A 22,771-nucleotide genomic window follows, 5' to 3' on the forward strand; every position below is an offset into this window, starting at 1 on the left:
TTATAATAATTAATTAAAATAAGGCATTATTGATTTTAAAAGTTGTTCACAAAAAGATAATAAATATAAACTAACTTATATTATTTGTATATTTAATAAAATATACTCATTTAAACTGCTTTATATAAACAGGGTTGCCACTCGTTTGAAAAAAAAATTTCCAGATTTTCCAAATTTCTTCCAGGATTTTAAAAGTCACATTGTTGGGTCTATTTTTAGTTTTAAGTCAATTTCCATATAAGAAACTGTGTTTTATAGTACAATAATATTGAAAAGATATTGTTAAGTTACTTTAAATGTGTTTTTTAATAAAAACTTTTTTTGATGATGACAAAAAATCATATTTATACGATAGATTTTTCGTTTCAAACCGAAATTTTGCTACTGAAATTATTAAAAATTCCAGGTTTTTTGATAAAAATTCTAGGTTTTTTCAAATTATTTTTGCCTAAATTGTCGAATTCTTGGTTTTTCTAGGTAAAGTGGCAACCCTGTATAAACATTTTTTAATTGCAATGTATCATAAAACATATGCTAAAATATCTAGTCAACAAAATTAAAAAAATTGAATTAAATCTATTTTTATTATAATAAGTCACTATTGATATTAAAAATGTTTTCAAAATAACAATTTGACGTAAACTAATTTACGTTATTTGCTTATCAAATTTAAAATGTATGTTTAATATGCGTTGTATAATAATATTATATTGTTCGTTTCGTATTAACTTAAAGTGCAATATTTAGTTTTATTGCAATATGTTAATAGCAATACGATTAAAAAAGATTTGCAATTAAATATTTATTAGTTACATAAAATTGTATATTTATTTTGTATTTAATTATTATGTTACTAGTATATTTTGTTTAAATTGCAACATTTTAGTATAATTAATTGGATAAAAAAACTTAACTTTCGTTCTATTTAAAGTGACAGAATTGAAATATGTTGTAAAAAAAACTGGCAATAAAATTTTTAATATAAGAACTTTAAATTGTATATTCTTTTACATGTTAATGTAATATAAAATATATTATACTAATATGTAAACTTTAATTTTAAATTTATGATTGGTTTATAAATAATTTGAATATAAATTTGAAAAATTGAATATCAATATCAAAATATAATATGTAGCTAGAAATTCTCCTTTGAAAAAGTTTTGATATTTAAAAAGCGTTTTTCTCTTAAGATGGCCACAAGATAGGGGTGGGGAGAAGGCTAATTTCAGCTTGATATTGGTCAAAATCATTAATAATTCAGGAAATATTACCAATATTTTATATTTAATGTAACAAAATTGTTTTTAATACGCTAAATTAATAGTTTACTTCCCACATGTGATGATGTGACAAAACATAGTGCTTGTATTCAAAAAATATTTTACACAAAAAATAAGTTATGAACGCAATGCAGCCTGAATTATCATGTAATAGATAGTATAATGGTAATCTAACTAAAAATTCCTTAGGATTAATTTTATTTTTGTACTTAAAAAATATAAATTTTTATACACTTAAATTATGATTGAAAATAAATCAAATATAATTTCAACTTGATATTAGTTCAACATCATCCTAGGTAATTACTAATATTATAGTTTATAACCAATATAATTATTTCTGGTTATGGTTAACTTTAGGTGAGCACCAATACAAAATTGAAAATATAATACATTTAATGTCTAATTGAACCATAATTTTTGGCTAAAATAATGATACTTTGTTTCAAACTTACGAGGCTGAAGTTTGATAGAAATTCATATGTACTAAATTCATACACTTTCTAATTTTTTTAAGTTATAGACATCCTTTGTTGTCTACGCTATTGGAGTCGCCCTAATTATATTAAACCATTAAAACTTTAAAAAATTTGTTTATTATGCGTAGAACTACAGATCCTAAAAAACTCAACGATTAACTTTGAAAACTAAAGTAGTTATAGCGTATAAATATGTAATAAAAAAATAAAAAAAATAACCAAGTTTTCGAAAAGTTCAACTACACCGATTATTGTCTACGCTATTGAAATCGCCCTAATTATATTAAACCAATAAAACTTTAAAAAATTTGTTTATTATGCGTAGAACTACAGATCCTGAAAGACTCAACGGTTAACTTTGAAAACTAAAGTAGTTACAGTGTATAAAAAAATATAACGATTAACATCGAAAACTAAAGTAGTTACAGTTTTTTAGAAATATATACAAAAAAGTAAAAACTATATCGATTATTGTTTAAGCTATTGAAATCGTCCTAACATAATTAAACCGATAAGACTCAAAATTTGTATATTTTGCGGAGAACTATTAATCTTAGCTGTTTTTGAAACCACTTAATTAAAAATAAAACCACAAAATACTTATAATATTATATAAATAACTTTGCAACTAAATATTAGTTTATTAGTTAGATACAATAAAGAGTCAACAATAATTTTGAAAATAAGTTACTTAAGTACGTTTGTTGTTAAATTAATTTTAAAAAACATGTAAGTTTGCTACAATTTACAAAGAAACACACATATTAAACGAATATAAAGAAAAGAATTCTTAAGTTTATATAAAATTAAGTTTCTTCAACTGTTAAAAGCTTGGAGAATTGCTTGGAACGGAGTAATTGCATAAATCACAATAAAAGTTATTGTTTTTTAAAGTAATAAAACCTTTTCTTGGACGTTGTAGGCAACATTCGTGGAACCAACGGCTGCAATTGTCACATTGAATCTTTAAATAATTATTAACAAGTTGTTATTTTGTAATTGAGATTCATACAGATGTAGAAATTCTTTTTATTTGTTTTAAACAAAGATATCTTTACTTACCCATTGCACTCGGCCAGGATAATTACTTAGTTGACGTAAACTTAATTTGTATTAAAAGCTTTTTAAATTCATATTAGTTTTTAAAAACAATAGTTTAGTTTCAATTCAAAAAAAGCTAAAAAAAATTAAAAAACTATATATAAATAAAATTAATATAAACCTAATTAAATTAAAATTAATTACACTGATACATGCTTATTATTATTATTATTTTTAAATATAAATGTTTATTATACTTTTTATTTAATTATTTTAAGTTAGTATTTTTTGTGCAAAATTGACCCTCCGTGCAAAACTGTCTGTCGTGCAAAATTGACCTTCCGTGCAAAATTGTAACTCGTGCAAAATTGAGCTTCCGTGCAAAATAGTCTTCGTGCAATTTTGTCCCCTTGTGCAATTTTGTGCCCGCGTGCAAACTAGTCTTCGTGCAAAAGTATCTTCGTGCAATTTTGTACACTCGTGCAATTTAGTCTCCACGTGCAATTTAGTAACCTCGTGCAATTTTTTCTTCGCGCAATTTAGACCCGTTCCCAACATTTAGTTATGCTCTTCAGGTCAGCACCAATATCAAACTGTAAATACAATCCATTTGATGTGTTATTTAACCATAGTTTTATGCTAAAAAAACAATACTTTGTTTCAAAAAAGCTATATAAATAAATAGAAAGAACTAGACTAATATATTATAAACTAAATTATTCAATCAATTATATTATACATTATCATAATCAATACAAATTATTGAATTGATATAAATTAATTGTAATACTTAATTATAATAAATTGTAAAATAAAAGCAATTAAATGCTTTAGTTTATTAGTTTATGATATACAGACTAATTTTATTCATGTATTTACAAAAGATAAAATTTTATCCAAAAATTATGATTATATAAGATATCAAATGTATTATAAATTCAGCTTGATATTGATAGTCTACATAAATTCTTGTATTGAAATAATAAATTAATTCGGTAAATTAAAAGCGATTAAACATTTAAGTTTTATTGGTTTAAGACCAATATGTTTAATTTTGTTTATTACTTTGCCTAAAATCATGCTTAAAAAACACATTGAATATAATACAATTTCAGATTGATATTGGTGAAACATCATTCTTGGTAATTACCAAACTGCAAATTAAAACCTAGTGATTGACACATATACCAAAAAATATTTAATTGTATCTTATTTCGAATTTGAAACAATTTTGTGTATGTAAGTGATAATTTAGAAGACTTACATATGACTTATAGTAATATTACTGTAATATTAGAAATAGTAAACATCACCATAACAGATAAAAAATTAGTAAAAACTAAACACAATATTTAAAACTCTTGTGTATAGCTATTTGTTTCTTATTTCTGTTTTTTTGTTAATTTCTAATTATTTGAATTTAGAGCACCTTTCTCTAGCATGCATTTTTTCAACTGAAAGGCAGTGTATTACTGACTAAAATTAAAAACAGACTGCGGGTACCCTTTAGTTGCCATCTATCTTTGCTTTAAAGAGCTTGTCTATGTCTCTGATAACACCTGTAAAAAGTTTATAAGTATTTAGTTTTAAATAAGTATCTCAAACTAACTATAAATAATAATAAAAATTAAAACAAATAGTGCGTACGTTACGCGGGTGCGTTGCGTACCTTACCGATGTTTTTACTTTTTAAAAGGCACATTGTAGAAATTTAGAGCTGCTAGTAAATATATATTGAATACCATATAAAATAGGAAAAAGTTTCTGCAAATAATGGTAAAAAGCGTGTGCCCCAATTAGTGTGTAAAACCAGTTTGTTTATGAGCATAAAGTTAATTTTATAGGCAAATTTATAAATTTTTCAAAAAACATAAAACTTTAATGTCAATTATTTTCCTGATCTTAAAAGCTATCTAAAAATTTTTTTAGGTTATGGTCGGTTTTAAGGGCGCGTATTTTACTTAGTAGATTAATCTTTTTAAGAGGTACTTTTTGACACTATATTCAATTTTATTCACAAAGATAATTTTGCATTAAGGGTTAACTTTGCACAAAGACAAATTTGCACAAAGGGTCAATTTGCGCGAAGATACTTTTGCACCTAGACAAACTTGCACGAAGAGATACAATTGCACTAAGACAATTTTACTTCAAAAGTCAATTTTGCACGAAAGTTAAAAAAAACTATAAGATAACTTGATAAAAAACAAAAAAAAAAGTTACTGACGATGGTAAGGGTACAGGTAAAAGTGATAGTAAAAATTTAAAAAAATTATAAATATTGTTCACAAAAAACAAGAAAATGATTAAATAAACACAAATTAATTAAAAAGAAAAAAAGCTACCAACCGAGGGTAAGAGTTAGGGGTAATAGTAAAAAAAAGTTATAAAAAAATTAATAAGAAAAAAATAAAACAAGTTACCGACCGAGAGTAAAGATTAGGGGTAACAGTGATAGTAAATATATAATTAAAGTAAATTAATAAAAACAATTAAACAAAGATTTAGTTGTTGATAATCTTAAATATTTTTTTATTAAAGCTGTAAAGTATTTTTAAAACGTATTATAAAGTTAACATTGTTATTACATTCAAAGTTTTTTTTTTGCACTTAATTTTAAGTCGAGAAATAAACCTTACAACAGTAATTAAAACATTTCGGGTATTAAATACAATTAAGTAAAGTTTATAAATAAGACTAACTAGAATAAATTTTATTACCTTCTGAACTGTTAAATAAATAAACAAGTCTGTTTAACTTTCAGTGACTTTTTGCTCTAGGTATAAAAGAAACTTAGTTAAGTACAACTACAACTATTATCATTATTGTAAACTTAACTATCATAAAAATAATTGAATAGAGCTACTTGACCTTATTTCTTAAAAAGTGACAAAACTTTTTAGTTTAAAAACATTCTTTCTTCATGTTATCTAAGATGATGCAAGTAAGACACTTAAAAATAGTTTTTATATCCTTATAAAGTGGTCGTTTCAAACCACGTGATGAGTATTATAAAGAGTTTTAGAAGTTTTATATGCTGATGTAATTTTAAACTGTATAGTTATTGCTAACAGTTCATTTTTAGTAACAGTTGCTAACAGCTGTTATTTTTAAGGGTCAGATAGATTATTTCTTACATGTGTTTTCTTAATAAACATTTTATAACTGTATTCGCTCAAATTTTCGTACAAGTAGGTAAAAACAAAATTTAATTTGTTTTAAATATTTAAAATGGTAACAAAATTTCAACAGTTAAGAATTTGAACATAAAAATAATTTTTAAAACCTTAATTCGTAAAAAGGAAAGTTTAAAACATTCTAAATTAACAGAGTTGTCTATGTTTGATTACTCTTGCATCCCTTAAGTAGTTATAATTATCTGTAAAGCTAATAAAAAATTTCAAATAAGTGTATATAAAATACTCATTTTATATATCTAGCAACTACATTGGTGTATACTTTTTAAAATAAAAACAGCAAAAGAACTTACAATGTTTTATAGTAAATTTATAGTCTATTAACAAAAAAAAGTTTTTTTTTAATCACTTTAAAGTACTTTATTTCAAATAACTGCATAATGCAATTGCGTTAACTATGCTAGTTTTTTAAAATGTTATATGTTTATTAAAAGGAAAACCGCCTGCAGCAAGAGATGATGAAGAGTCATCTCTTTAAAGCGGTGCAGAAAATTGTAGCGGTACACGTGGGATTCCATATTTTTTACAAAAAAAAAGCCCTCTTTTTAACAAAATCTTTCAAATCACCCCACATCCTTTCAACCGTTTGTGTATGAACCCAAGGGTTGACAGGATGTACAAAACCTACGGCATGGTTCATTTTTTAATTTTTTAATATTCGTCATACAATGAACACTACTTTATACTATCTTGATAGAAACGATTGTTCTTTTTTTTCTTGTCGTACTTTATAAAGAGATAAAAACATTTTTATAATGTTTTATTTGCATTATTTTAAATAACTTGAAGTAAGAATATTTTTAAACTAAAAAATGTCAAATTTTAAGATATAAGCTAATACGAAAAGCTTTATTTAATTATTTTATATGACAGTTAAATTTACAATTATGATGAAAGTTGTAATTGTACTTATCTAAGTTTCTTTCATAATTTTATTATCGTATTTAAAGTTTTATTATTTTAACTTGTTGACAATGTTTACTTTATAATACTTTTTTAAAAAAGTTTACAGTTTTAGAAACAGTTTACAGTTTAGCAAACATATTAAAAAATTTTTAAACTATTTAAATAAACTCTTTATTAAACTAGAAAACAGTAATAAACTTTCAATTTTTCCAATGAGCAAGCATCTATTTTTTTACATAATACAAAAGTTATTGATAAAGGTACTGTGTTAGATATAAACTAAAATAAACAATTGATTATCTAATATTTTATCTTACTGAGAATGTTAGAAATAAAATCTTATCATTTAAACTAAAAACTTGTATTTATTTGTGTAATTGTTTTTATTTATTAACTTTTTTGTTTATTTTACGATCACTGTTACCCCTAATCCTTACCCTCGGTCGGTAAGCTATCTTATTTTTTTATCTCGTTGATTATAATAATTTTTTTTATAACTTTTTTTACTTCTACCCCTAACCCTTACCCTCAGTCGGTAGGTTTTTTTACTTATTAATTTATTTTTACTTTTTAACTTACTTTTTTTTTTAAATACTTATAAATGATTACTTATTTTACTTTAACTGTTACCTTTAACTCTTACCCTCGGTCAGTTACTTTTTTTGTTTAGTTAGTTATATATTATTTTGTTTTAATTTATACCATTTTCCTGTTTTTTTTTTTAACTGTCGAGCAAAATTGCCCCTTTGTGCAAAAATGTCTTCTTGAAATTTTGTCCAATCGTGCAAATTAGTCTTCGTGCAAAAGTGTCCCATCGTACAAATTTAAACCTTGATGCAAAATTAACCCCTCGTGCAATTTAGTCCCTTGGTGCAAATTTGTCATCGTGCAAAATTGACCCTTAATGCAAAATTGTCTGAAAAATTGTCTGCAAAATCAAACATGTTTAATGAAAGTAATAACATTTATTTATTAAAAGCAAATAAAATAAAATAAATTGATAATAAGTTTAAATTAGTTTAAGATAAGAATTTTTTTTATTTATCAGTAGACAAAAATGCAAATATTTAGAGAAATGAAACTCTAAAATTTATCAAACTTGAATAAAATATAATAACTTTTTAAGTTTAAACTACAGACCATTTTTTAAATAAATAAACAACTTAACTTAATTTTCAAATTTGATTCATCAGTTTTTGACAGAAAAAAACCTTGATTAAAACGGTACAAGTTTAACTAAACAACTATAATACAACAACTGATCTAATATAGAAATACAAGTTTATTTAACAATAGTATTTTAAAAACTAACACAAAATGAGTTTAGTTGTTGTTTTTTGTTTTTACTCAGTTAAGGTTTTACAATTTTAACCACTGAATCGTAAAACAAGTGAAATTAAACAATAATATATAGCATAAATTGTTTAGAATTATTTTAATAGGTTTAACATATGTTTTAAACCAGTAAACTTAAACATATTTAACTGTACATCTGTATCAAGACTTCAGTCGGGGTACACATGCTTAACTGTAATCAAACAATATATGCACCTATTTGGGCACGACTGTTTTTTTATTTCTTATTTGATTTCAATGTTGTTAGAAAAGTTTTGGTATACATTTTGTTTGTAATTTACTAAGTAAATATAGTATTCAGAATTTTTGTTTGTGTTATCCGTTAAAGATTAAAAAATTTTTTATTATATCGTAATATAGGGGTGGGCAACGTACAGCCCGCGAGCTGAATCCGGCCCGCAGAGTGAAAATGACCGGCCCCCGACCGTTTTTTAAACTTAATTGGAATCCGGCCCTAAATGAAAATGACCGACCCGCGACCGCGAGCGAAGTGACAGGCCCGAAAAGGGTGTAACAAATTTATTAACAATATATTAACAAAATTATTAACAATATAATAACAATATAACAAATTTTTTTTATAAATATGTGTCTTATTTTTACAAAACAAAATTATAAGAATCTCACTTTAAAAAAATGCTAAAAAAATGTTTTATAAATTAATGTGTACTAATAACTACACTATTTTGTCCTAATATTTTTTGTTGTTCTAACTTTTTAAGCGTTTTATATCGTTAGGTAAACAATATTATAAAGTATAAGCTTCAGCCGAATTTCTAAGCTAAATAAAAAACTAACAAACAATCTTAAATATAAATCTTTATTTATTTCAAAATGAACTATTACTTGTATCAGAAAATTAGCCTCAAAAATACTTTAACTTTAACCTTTTTTGTTTAAAAACAGCTTCTGTCCATAAATACTAGTTTTGGAAACTTAAGATTACATTTTAAGCGTAACTACTACATTGACTGACTTGACTTTAGCAAAACATAATATTTATTCTAAAGTAGTTAAAAAACTAAAAGTAGTATGAAAGTAGCTTGAAAGCTTGAAAGTAAAATTGAAAGTTTTATTGTATTATTAAGCACATACATACTGTGTGTAATAGTTTTTTTTATATGTTTAAACTATTTATCGAAGTTTTAGTTTAAATAAACAAGAAATTTTACGCATGCATAAACTTTAAGAGAAAATAAAATAAGTTAATCTAATTTTATTGTTATATAAAGCAAAAAATAGCAATCTCTGTAGTGGCTTTTTTTTAATACACGTTTTTAATATTGTAAACATCAATTTTTTACTTTTGTTTCGTATATAAAAAGAAAACTAAAAAGAGCGTAGCAGTCGCCTCTTAATTGCCATGAAACGGCTTTTTATAGCTAAGCTTTACTTAAATAATCATATTTAAGAAAATAATTTCGAAATTTCCAGGTTTAACTTTTAAGAAATATTCAAATATTTTAAAACTAATTTGACTTGAAACTATTTTAATACTCTTAAAACCTTAATTGTATTAAAACGATCTAATATTTTTTTAAATTTAATTTTCGGCAAACAAAGCAAACGAAAAAAGAAACAAAATTAAACAAAAACTTTGAGTAGTAACTTCCTATAAAAATATAGTATATTTGTTATACTTAATTAGTTTTAATTATTAATTTCAAGTTGTTTTTTTATTTATTTAAAAAAATGGTCTGTAGTTTAAGCTTAAAAAGTTATTTAAACTTAGTTAGTTCAAACTTAAAAAGTTTGATAAATTTTAGAGTTTAATTTATTTTGAATAGTTGCATTCTTATTTTTATCTACTGATAATAAAAATTAATTTTCTTTTTAAAACAGTTCTAGTACAAGTTTGAATAAACGTTGGTTTCACTAAATATATTACTAAACCTTTTTTTTTTAATTTATTTGGTTTAAGTCAATTACATGTTTCATAAAAATAACGATAAAATTTTGATATAATAAAAATGTCAAACGTAGTTGAAATGTCACTAGTAGTTACAGTTTTCTATCTTTGCTTTTAAGAGCTTGTCTTCGTCTCTGATAATACCTGCAAAAAGTTTTTAAATGTTCGGTCTTTAATAAGTATCTTAAACCAATTATGAAGAGTTAAAAAAGTTTTTTTAATAGTCGTACTGCGTACCTTACGCGGGTGCGTACCTCTCAAAGTGCGTACCTTACGACGTCTTTACATTTTGAAATCACAGAAATTTGGACCTGTTAGTAAATGTATATTGCATATCTTATAAAATAGTAAAAAAGTTCCTGCAAATAATGCTAAAAAGCGTGTGCCCCGATTCGTGTGTAAAACCAATTTTTGTTTCCCTTAGTTTGCATGTTATTTAAACTCTTAGGTGTTTATTTTATAAATAATGTTAATATCTTTTACGATTTGGCCCCAAAGCAAAATGATGTATATTACACTATCATTTGCCTTAGCCATTTCCTAGATAAAAAATTGATAAAAGGAAAAAAAAAATTAATAAGAATGTGAATTACAACAAGTTTAATTAAACTAAAATAATTTTATTAAATTTGTTGTAATTCACATTCTTATTATTTTTTTATTTTTTATCTAGGAAATGGCCAAGGCAAATGATAGTGTAATATAAATCATTTTGCTTTGGGGCCAAATCGTAAAAGATATTAACATTATTTATAAAATAAACATCTAAGAGTTAAATAACATGCAAGCTAAGGGAAAAAAAATTGAAAAAAATAAAAAAATATTTATTTTTGGTTTTAATACCATATTAAAAAAAAAAACCCTTTATTTTTGGAGGGACCCCAAAAAATAATTCAAACCCCAAACTAATTTTTTTTTTATAGCTAGATTAATTTAGTTTAGCTAGATTTTTATAAATTAAGTAGCTTTTAAGATAAGGAAAATAATTGACATTAAAGTTTTATGTTTTTTGAAAAACTTATAAATTTGCCTATAAAATTAACTTTATGCTCGTACTTAATTTATAATAAAAAAAATACATATCAACACGTTTCTTAAGCTTTTTAGTTACTGAAATGTGTTTGTATATAAAAAACACTTTTAATATACTTTTTAAGACCTCAAATTTTGGCTATATTTTTTCATTTTTTTATTTCATAAAAGTACACTTGAGTGACTATTGGACTTTTTCAATATTAAACTTAATTTAAATAAAAAAATCATGCTAATACGTTCTATAGGCTTTGTAGTTACTAGTTTTTTATTGAAAAACAAGTTTAAAGTAGCTTAACAGTATATTTTCAATGCTATTTTACACAGTTTTTTACCTTAAACTTAATTCTAAACAAAAAAGAAACACAAAATTAGTACTTTTAAAAGCTGAAGGAAATTTTAAAAACCTTGAGAAATTTTCAAAAAACCAGTAGCAGCCATTTAAGTTACTAAGTTTTAAATTTTTGAATATTTTGTGTAGTACAATTAGTAAAAGTATTACTGCAGTAAACATTATTCAGTCATAGTACAATTAGTCACAAACATAAATTAAGTACTTCATTCAGTATTTCTTGACCAGTGTTTGTAAAAATGTGGTTAATAGAAGTCAACAGGGTTGCCAAAAAACTTGGAAACCTTAGAAAAACTTGGAATTCTAAACAGTTTTTACATGTCAAGTATAAAAATTTTGATTTGACACAAAAAAATCTACCATACAGATAATTTTTTTTGTCATCATCAATTTTTTTTTGTTAAAAAACACATTTGAAGTAGTACTACAGTATCTTTTTAATATTTTAATATTACTTAACACAGTTTTTTACCTTAAACTTAACTTTATACTAAAAATAAACCCTAAAACATAAAATTTTAAAAACCTGGAAGAAACTTTGAAAACCTAGAGAAAATTTGCCAAAAACATTTGGCAACCCTGAGTCAGTATAGAAATCAATTTGTTTAGTAGGCAAACATCTTACTAAACAGATAACTTATGTTTAATTTTATACTAAAAATTGATAAAAAACTTGTTTTTGAAAAACCTGGAAGAAATATACAAAAAACCTCTGGCAACTCTGAAAAAGCTTATTTTTTCACTCAACCATTTGTCAACTTCACTCAGCTTCTTACATAACTTTCCCATATTAGAAATTAATGTTTTGAAAGCTCAAGCAGACATCACTAGAAAAATATCAAAAAGTCATTAGAGAGGGTTGTATACTTTGATTTTAAGGCCATAGGGGATAGATTATATTTTAAAAAAGTTAGTCTTATTTTATATATTAATAATTAAGGTACTAGTTGTGTTTTACTCTTTTTAAAAATTCAAAGTCATTTTTGAGATATAAGCAATCAAAGTTCTAGAGTTTAGTATATTTTAAAGGCTTCTAAAAAGGTTTAAATAGACTATTTTACTAAAAATCTATATTCTTTAGTTTTTGAAAAATTGTTTTAAATTTTTCTCATTCTAATCTTAAAGATATATTTAAAAACCTGTAGGATAGAGATTCTTTTAGTTGTAATTAATTTTTTAGTAAAAATTAAAAAAAAAAAGATTTCATGTTTAGTTTTGATCATAACTTTGTTAAACTTTTTCAGCAATTTGCTTGCTACAATTTTTATGATGTTAAAAAGAATATTTCGTGAAAATTTAAATTAAATTGCTTTAAAAATAAAGGAAAAGATAGATTTTTAGTGAATATTTCAAAATTCTGTGAAAATTTGCTATGAAACATTGTTATTCTATACAATTGTGTTTGATTTTTTGTAAGCTGGTTATATCTCTAAAGTTGATTGTTTTTTTTTTGTTCAACAAAATGTGTTCTAAAGTGTTATACTCTAAGGTTTCAAATGAGAGCTAATCTTAATTTTGTAAGAAAAAAATTGTATCCCCTACCTTAATATTTCTTATTTTTTACATAAATAAGCTAATACCTTTGCTTTTTAAAATTAAATAATAATGAGATAAGTTTTGAGATATAAGTACTAAAAAATTTAGAATTTCATAGGTTGTTTATAGAAGATTTAGACTTAAAAGTTTAAAAACAAATATTATAATGAAAATCTATATCGTATAACTTTTGAGCAATGTTTTTAAACTTTCATCATATTTTGAGCCAGAGACCTTAAATTTTTAGGAAACATTCCTTAAACAATTTAAAAAAAATTATTGTTAGTTTTTAAAAGTATTTAATAGTTAAAATTTTAGATTAAAAAATTAAATAGCTAATATTTTTTAGTAATAGTTTGATATAAAATTTTAAACATTTATCTGCTATTTAAATATATTTATACAAAATATAAGACAATAATTTTTTTTACTCAGCAAAACAAATATAATTCAACAATTTTGCGTTTAATAAATTAATAATAGGGCTATATAAGGATTGTTTCTTAGAAATAATAGTTTGAAAAAAGTGTTAATAATTTAGTGATAATTTGTTTTTATTTCATTCAACTTTACTGTGTATTTTAAGAATTAACATTATCTTATACTAACATACTTCTTGTTTACAAACTAGTTTTACAAATTCTGATTTATTTTATCATAACTCTTTTTTTATCTTTTGTTCATCTATTTTCAAACATATGTTTTAGTTTTTACTTATAATTTATTTAGGATAAGAGTAGCACTTTTGGAAGTACTACAAACAAGTTTGCAACACAAATATATAGGTGTTTTAAAAGGAGAACAGTTTGGTAGACCATATCTCTGTTTTAAAATAAAAAACCTTTAGTGTATTTATAATTATTTTTTAACACAAAAGTTTGCAGGTTTTATAACTGTAAAGTTCCGATGATTGCATACTCTAATAAATACTGCGCAGAAATCTTTTCATACATAATGTTTTAATAATTTTATAAAAAATTCTAATCTTTTTAAAAATTTAAACATGAGTTACAGCTATAAAGCTACATATTTTTTTTCAAAGATATTTACAAATAAACTTTTATTAGATTTTATGTTTTACCTATAATCTTAGTAGTTTATGATACAAATAAGCATAAATGTCATGTGTATGTTTTAAGTTAAAAGTATTGCATCTTCAAGAAAACCGTAATTAATTTATAATATTTTTTTACAGCTAATAAATAATATTTATTTTAAAACAACATGGCATCATCAAAAGATGAATTAGGAAATTTTTTGTCACAAATTAAAAGTTACTCAACAAAAGACTTAAGAAAGGATAGAGAGGCTGAAAGAGAAAAAAACAAGCCAAAGATACCTGACAGGTACAAGAACATACAAAAACAAGGTCTACATGATTACCATAAAAAAGGAGGAGAAGGCTATAAAGCTTCCAAATCTATTGGCAAGCCTGAGAAGTCTGCTTCTGATTGGCTTAAGCGTTCGTTAAAAAGAATGCAAGAACAAGCTACACAAACAGGAGAAAGCATTGAAAGAATAGCTGCAATTAGATATGGATCCTGGCAAAAATTTAAAGATATGTTAGAAGAAAAAGAAGTTGAGGACAGAATTCCTGAACACAAAAGATTTAGCAGTAAATGTGAAACAAACTTGAGTTCTAAAAGAAAATTTAAGAGACCTGGAGAAAGTATTTCAAAAAGAGACTTCTTTTTAACATCAGAAACTAAGTGTAAGCATGAAAGTAGAAAAAAAGAAGAAGTAAAGAATGAAAAAAGAAATAGCAATTGGAAACGCAAGTTAGAACCAATAGAGACTGGTCGAAGTTATGACACAGACAAATTTAAAAAGGACAAAACTACTTCAAAACATAGTATAGAACTTTCTAGAAACACATTAAAGCTTGATGACCTAAACAACTCACTAACAAATACTTTAGGAGAACAAAATACACTGAAAACTGAAACAAAATCTCTCATCTTAACCACAGAAGACAAAAATAGAATCAGTGCTAAGATAGTCAAATATGAAATTGCTGGTAAAATGGACCTAGTTCGAAAACTTCAGGCTAAACTTGAGCGATCAAGGCAAGCTGAGTTGCAAGTAGGTAAAAATAAAAATAGTTCTAAAGAAAGCTTTGAAGCAGACAATGTCATCACTCTCACAAGAGTTGACAGGAGTGGTGTAGCTTGGCCGGTAAGAAATCAAAACCTACAAGAAGATAAACCTTCTAGAAAAAAAAGAAAAATTCTCACACATGATGAAGAAGGAAACAGGACTAAATACTATGAAGACGACAATCAATATTCTTTGAGTGAATTGGTTGCCAGAGAAAGATCTGGAGCTGCTGATCAAGATCACCAGATGATGTCAAGAATGTCTGCTAAAATGTTCCAAAAAACTGACGGTGATATTTTTACTCTGGATGATATGTTTGAGTCGAAAATAACTCAAGTAACTGGAAAAGATAAGGAGGCTAAACGAGTGCATGACAAATCTATCAAGGAAACTAAAAAGAAACTGATGCGGTTAGAAAAATGCCCACTCTGTCTTGGGAATCAAGAATGTAAGGAGTACTTAATTGTTAGTAGAGGTGACCACAGTTATATTCGTCTTCCTTCCCATAGACCTATGTGTGATGGCCACTGCTTCATTTGTCCCATATCTCATTCTTGCTCCGCCATTACTTTAGACGAAAATGTATGGGAAGAAATAAGAAAACACATGTCATTTTTACAAAACTTATTCAAAAATGAAGGAAAGTGTTGTGTTTTTCTACAAAGTGTTACAAATGTAAAAGTTTCTCCTCACTTTCAAATAGAATGTATTCCAATACAATTCAATTTGTTTGACGAGTTACCTATATACTTTAAGAAAGCATTGCAAGACTCTGATCACAACTCTTCAAACAAAAAAGTTATTGACACACGTAAGTCAAAAGGAGTTAGAGGAAAAATTCCTGCTGGTTTTTCTTATTTTGCTGTCGACTTTGGTCTAGATGGTGGCTTTGCTCATGCAGTGGAGAATGTTGATGATTTTCCTGATTACTTTGGAAGAGAAATAGTCGCTGGTGTTACAGGAGCTGGTGTGGAGCTTTGGAGAAAACCGTGGGAAGAAGAGCTTAGCAAGCAAACACAGCGAGTAATTCAGTTTGAGAAAAAAAATTCTAAATGTAATTAATTAAAAAAACTTTTTTTTACTTGCATATTTAAAACCTATTTTATCTAAACTAAAACAGAGTTTTTAGTATACTAAATTTCATTTTTTATTAAATTATTGTTTTTTCACTCTTTATAAGCTTTAAATTCTTTAAAAAATCGCTTTTAAATGATTAACAAGTTATCGAATTTTAAATAATTTTTTTTAAACAATGTTATGTTCAACATTATGTTTTTTTCACTTAATTTTTAAAGAGTTATAAGTTTCATATAAAAATAAAGTTTTGTTTTATTAGAAAAGCGCGACATCTGTATTTTTCGTTGAAAATAAAACATATTTTCTTTGAAATTCTAGAAACAGTAAAAAAAAGCAATTTATCAATTATCGTTAGGTTTTCACTCGCTCATGGTACTCAGGTTAATTTGCTTAACAACATTATAAAAACTCAATTTTTTTTTTCTAATTCCACGCCATAGTTAGTATTCTCCCTAAAGTTATGAAATAATTTTTGTTTGATGTTTACTTTCTTTTTTGCTTTTTTTTTTTTTTTTTTGCTTTTTTTTTTTGTTTTTTCTCAAAATATACTCTGATTCTTTCTGGGCTAGTTTGTAATGATTAAAATTAGTTTTTAATTATGTACTTACTCATGCTATTTTATTTTACTTTTGTGAAAGTTAACCCTACTTTTGGAAATTATTTAAATCTTTAGCACGTATTTAGCGCTAATTTAATTAATTAATTTTATTTAAAATTTATTTTTTATAGCTAGAAAAGTTCATATACACTGAAAACAAATAAATAAATATTTTATAACATAGCTTATAATCATGTTTTCATCGAAATTAGTCGAAAGCTGTTCTATACATATATATGTTAATGAACCATTTCTATTTAATTAGACTAGTTTTTCTAAGCTTATTTCAAAAGTTGAAAATTGAAGCGTCTCTTGTTATTGTTTTGTTTAAGTCATTCATAAATGACAAAGACTGTTCCTCAAAAAGTAAGTAAATATATAAAACAAAAATTAACATACATTTAATCTAATATTTCTTAAATCAAAACTGAAGTGATTTTTGTATATGTTAAAAGACAATTTCCTTTTAATAGTATCATTTTGACAATAATTAAAGCTTCACAAAGTTTTTTGAGGTTGTTCAGAGTTTTATACAACACTTAAATTTAGTGATCTATCAATTCCACAAAATTAGGATCTGTTTTTAAACTTATCATTTGGCCGGATTCCGATCCGTTTTTTAATTAAGATCCGTCTGATCAGGATCTCGTTGATTTAAAACTTTCAAAGGTCACAATGTATTTAATTAAAGTTTAAAACTAATTTTTTTCGTGCATTTATCATACTTTTACTTATCATAAGGGTGGGAAACTTATCTAATAGATATCAAGATTTACAAAGAAAATAGTTGTTTGCGAGCCGGACATACTGAAAAATAAAACTTGGCAGGACAGGTTACTTTGGAAAACAATAAACTATTTTTTCTAAGTCTATAATCACAAAACTGTGATGAAATAATCATTTTTAACTACTTCAGTGTACGTTTTGAAATTGATAGCACATTTGAAATCAAAATTTGTTAAAAGTAAGCTCAATTGTAGTTGTTTTGAACTAAAAAGTACTCTGCCTTCCAGAAGTTTCTACTAGGCGACCCATACTTTGCCCATCACTAACCAATGAATATGTTCTACTTAATAATTAATTTAGATGAACAATTTCTAGTTTACTAATCAGTAATAATTTCAGTTATACGAAGTCGCAGACATTTAACTAGAAAATATATTTATAATTTGCTATTATGTTTGTACTTCATGTATTGTTTAAATTTATGACACTGTCCTTTTTTCAAACAATTTCCATTATTAGTATAGTTTATTGAACGAAAAAAAGACAATCAAAATATTTGGTTCTAGGACTTGGTGCACGAAGAACCTTTTGGTTATCGAGTTGCACATTACGAATACCTTATAATGTCTTGTCCAGGACTAAGAATATGTCACTTTTATGAAAACTTGTCATTTTTTGACTACTCTACAATAAAAGCCTTACTAATACTCCATTCAGATACAAACTGCATCTACAAAGGCATTGAACTTAAGAGTTCATGCAGACATAAAAACAAGTTTCTACTAACATACAGTATAGAAACCAAACGTTTTTAAGTTTTCTATAGTAACACAATTTTATTTAAACTAGATAAACTTTGAATGTATTTGGTTTTTCAATTTTATTGATACTTTTTAGATTTTTAATAAAAAATAGCATACATTAATCTAAATTTAAAATTTTACTTCAATACCCATTTAATTTCTATATTTTGAATATATTATCTGCTACACATTTATATTTTTTAGGAAAAATAATTTTCACCTTTTTTTATTGTTTTTCACTACTAATTACAAGCGTAGTTGTCAGATTTTACTCAGTTAAAAGCTAAACTAGTTAAAACAAACAAACGCTTAGCAAAGCAACATTAGAATTCTGATTACAAGCATCGACCTAATCTGAAAGTCATTTTTTGTGAATTGATAAGTTTCAAGCATACATAAGTCAATATTATTTATGTCTTGTTTTACTTTTGTTTGAAAAGGATTATACCACCGAAATCAGGTAGTAAAATAAGACAGTAATAGATTTGGTTTTTTATTTATTTAATTAATACTGAACACTAACAAAAATAATTTAAGCTATCAATAGTATAATGGTTAGGAACAAGTATTTCTTCTAATTAGTTATGCTATAATTTCAAATAGTTTAATTTATTGACTTTTGTACGGTTATTTATTAAAAACTTTGCCTAATACTTTAAACAATGTTTTTTATTAAACTTGAAGTATTAAATGTACTTGATGTAATTTGGCTCCGATTAGTAGAGCTTTTTCCGCACATTACTAACTAATTAAATTATTAGTTTTACAAAAGTAAAACGTTCTGACATATCAGGTCCACCGACTAGAGAACTTGCCTAACCCTATATTAGAACATTAGAAAGTGTACAGAACTGACTTACATAAACATTTGAAATTTAAAATCAGTAAAAAAAAAAAAAGAATTGCTTTGTCAAAAAATGAAGTAAGCGAAATTACTATAAATCAATCAACAAAATTTTATTTATACAATAAGCTTTTATAGCAATAAGAAAGCTTACTTTTATTTTTTCATCAAACATTTTTGTATTTTCCAATTTCTATAATGCTACAGCAATGAGAAAAAAAAAGTTAACCTAAGTTAACATCAATTTTCATAAGCACTGATACTTTGAATTTGTTTATGCTCAATAAGTATTTGTCTCTTTTGAGGAAACGTTTTGTAATGAACTTAGTTTGATTTATTTCAATAAATAAAGATATTTTTCGACACAGAACTGACTATTTCGATTTTCAAATAACCGGGTCTGGATCCATTATAAAGCTAATATTCGGCTTGATCTTAGTGAAAAATGCTGGAGCTGGTAGGTCATTACTTATTTTTTTTTATAAGATTACATCGTAAATTGTTTACTTTTAGAAATAAAATTGTAACTTTTTGACTTTTCAGACTTCTTTTGAAGATTTATTCTAAAAATGATATATTTTTTATAAATACTATAACAAATATATACGACTAAGCCTTACTTTTTGTAGTATGTTAGTTACCATGAACACAAAAGTATAAATTTCAAAACTATTTATAGCAAGTTTATAAATAACTATTTGAAGTATGTTCAATACATTTAAAATTTATACTTTTTTACATTGTGTTCAAATTATTTACAAAGCGTAGCAATTTAATTAGTATTTAAAGTTGTTTTTACCAGGGTAATTTTCATCATTAAATCATAAATTAAAAGTTATTATACAGTTTTGCAGTGTTTCCCAATCACTAAAGTTTTCATTCTATTTTTATTACTACTATGCTTATAAACACTCTAAAACTGAAGCTAACTATTTGTTGATAAAGATACTATATACGAGACAAGTTCGCTTGAATGCATAATAAAAACAAATTTTTATAATACTTTTTCTTTATTGAACTTACATATGTTGGGGTGGGTGTCGTTGCGCAAAGGGACAATTTTGCACGGGTTGAAACTTTTATTTTTTTTTATTATTTTTTTTTACTACCGCTGTTTCTCCTTACCCTTAGTCGTTTTTTTTTCTTCTTGTTTTTTTTACTAATCTTTTTTTTTTTAACTACTACAGTTACCCCTTACCCTTGGTCGGTAACTTTGCTTTTTTTTATTACTGTTGTTTATTAATTTTATTGATTGTTTTTACTATCACTGTTGCCCCTAATCCTTACTCTTGGTCGGTAACTCAACTTTTATTCATTATTTATTTTATTTATTTTTATTTGATTTTATTTTACTTTTTTTACTCTCGTTCCAGAAATGGCTTTTCGTGCATATTTAACACGTCCTCCTTCAACGGAGCTAAATAAATAAATATTGTAACAAAATAATAGAAGCTAAAGTAGGTGTATTGTATTTTACATTTCATTCTTTCAAGACTTTATTATGCAAACTAAATTTCGGTCGAAGACCTCGTTAGTGCTTATATACATAACTGTGTTGAAACCTCAAAGAACGGGGTTTCCAAAAGTGGGTCATAAGACTCCTAGGGTCATATAATATAAAAGAATTAAAAAACATATGTAACAGTCATGGAAAATGACTATTTGGAACAATTTAAAAGAAATAAACTTTTACTTAAAAATCAAAAAAAAAATTAAGGTTGAGTTTGTGGTGAAGTTTAAAATTTAATGAATTTTCAAAATAGAATAATAAAAAATAATAATGTTAAGTACCTAGATGTAGGCTCACTTTTTTGTTTCTAATGAGTTTAAAAAGTAAACATTGTTTAATTAAAACTAGTTATTAGTAGTAAAAGAGCTTTAAGTTGAAAAACATTCTAATGTAGCTAATTTTTATCGTGATGTAGCTATCGAGAATTTAAAGAATTATAGGCTTGTGATAACTATGAAAATTTAAAGTTATGCTTTTTTTTTAAACTTTTAGTTTTCAGTAAATAGAAGCTAAACAAAAACTTTTTAAGAGCATGCATAAAACCAATATTACGGACAACGTAAGTTTCAAAGTGTAGTCTTTTAAGTGGGGCAGGAATAGAAGAGTTCGTATTTTTTATGTAAGTTATCTCTTCTGTCGGTGTTGGTAATCGGCACTTTTTCTAGTATGTAATTACTGCAAATACACTGTGGGATTTTGGCTTTGCCAATATGGTATATTATATTCCAGTCTATTTTATAATCAATTTTGTTATTTTTAAGTTTCCAGATGTATTTATGTGCCGTTTTTTTTTTTTTTTTTTTAAAATCACTAACAACTGATATGGTTACACCTTTTTTTTTGAAAGTTTTTACCGTTGAGCCAAAATAGCTTTTTTTTTCGTTTTCTGATCTGATTGTCGTTTTATAAATGACATTTTCAACTAAGCATTTGTTATTGAGGGGACATTTATTTTTTGTTCGACAGTTGCAAAGTGTTTCGTTTTCTTCATCGTTTTTATTTTTAAGTATTTTTAATTATGTTTTTAGACTAATTTCTTAACATTGCTCATGCAGCTATACGAAATTTTACAATTATTTCTACTTCTTATTTTGTTTAACTTGTAATCATCTTCAAAGTGTTTATCTATTAGTTGCAGAAAAGCTTTACCTATATTGGTTCTTACTGACTGTAGGTGTATCGTGTGTTTACTAAAGATGAGTATAATTACTATAGATTAATATATTATACTACTTAGGGTTGTCAAATGTTTTTGGAGATTTTTTGAAAACATTTTTTTGGTCCATTATTAATACAATATTAAACTTAGGTTAAAAAAATGTTTTAAAATAGTATAATGACATTATAAAGATACCGTAAACCTACTTTAAATGTGTTTTTTAATGAAAAAAATGATACAATAATTTTTTCATTTATAAGGTAAATTTTTCGTATCTAGTCGTAAATTCGTAACTATACATGTAAAAACTCTTTAAAACTCAAGAATATTTAGTGATTTTCATTCGAAATTTCAGGTGTTTCTAGATTTTTATAAAAATTTATAAGCTCCAGGTTTTTTAGAACCCTGATTATTAACTAACTTTGTAATTAATATTGTATTTAAAATTATTTATTAATCAAAAATAATTTTTCTCCTCCTTAGTAAACAAACATATCTAACTACTTAAGCTTCTATTCTTTTCTTGCAGTTTTTATTTTTTAACAGAGCTCCGTTAAAAATATAAACTTGTTAACATAAAGAAACATATGTCAGTTCAATTAAGAAAAAGTGCTGTGAAAGTTGTTTTTATTTGTAATGTGATATTGTTTACATAATGTGTTATGTTTACAAGCGTAAAAGAATACTATTTTAAAGACAAATAGATAAATTTTTATTAAATAAATTATCTAATTTCCATCGTATACAAGGCAACGAATGAAAAATAATTGATAGACAAGGACTTTAGAAGTGCTTGGTTAACATGAATTTAGTTTTTTTATAAGAAATTAAAAAAGTCAAAAAATAATGTTTTACACAAGTATTTA

At 25.0% G+C, this 22,771-nt stretch overlaps 1 protein-coding gene across 1 annotated transcript; it reads left to right on the forward strand.

The window, feature by feature from the left end:
* The first annotated feature begins 14,315 nt into the window (after positions 1-14,315).
* On the forward strand, positions 14,316-16,796 carry LOC145836627 (CWF19-like protein 2 homolog). Its single transcript, XM_082944414.1, has one exon. It carries the CDS (start codon positions 14,316-14,318, stop codon positions 16,248-16,250), a length of 1,935 nt encoding a protein of 644 aa, XP_082800540.1. The 3' UTR covers positions 16,251-16,796.
* The last annotated feature ends 5,975 nt before the right edge of the window (positions 16,797-22,771 follow it).

This window comes from Thalia democratica, chromosome 5, assembly GCF_965202585.1.
Source record: "Thalia democratica chromosome 5, ktThaDemo2.hap1.1, whole genome shotgun sequence".
Classification (NCBI taxonomy): domain Eukaryota; kingdom Metazoa; phylum Chordata; class Thaliacea; order Salpida; family Salpidae; genus Thalia; species Thalia democratica.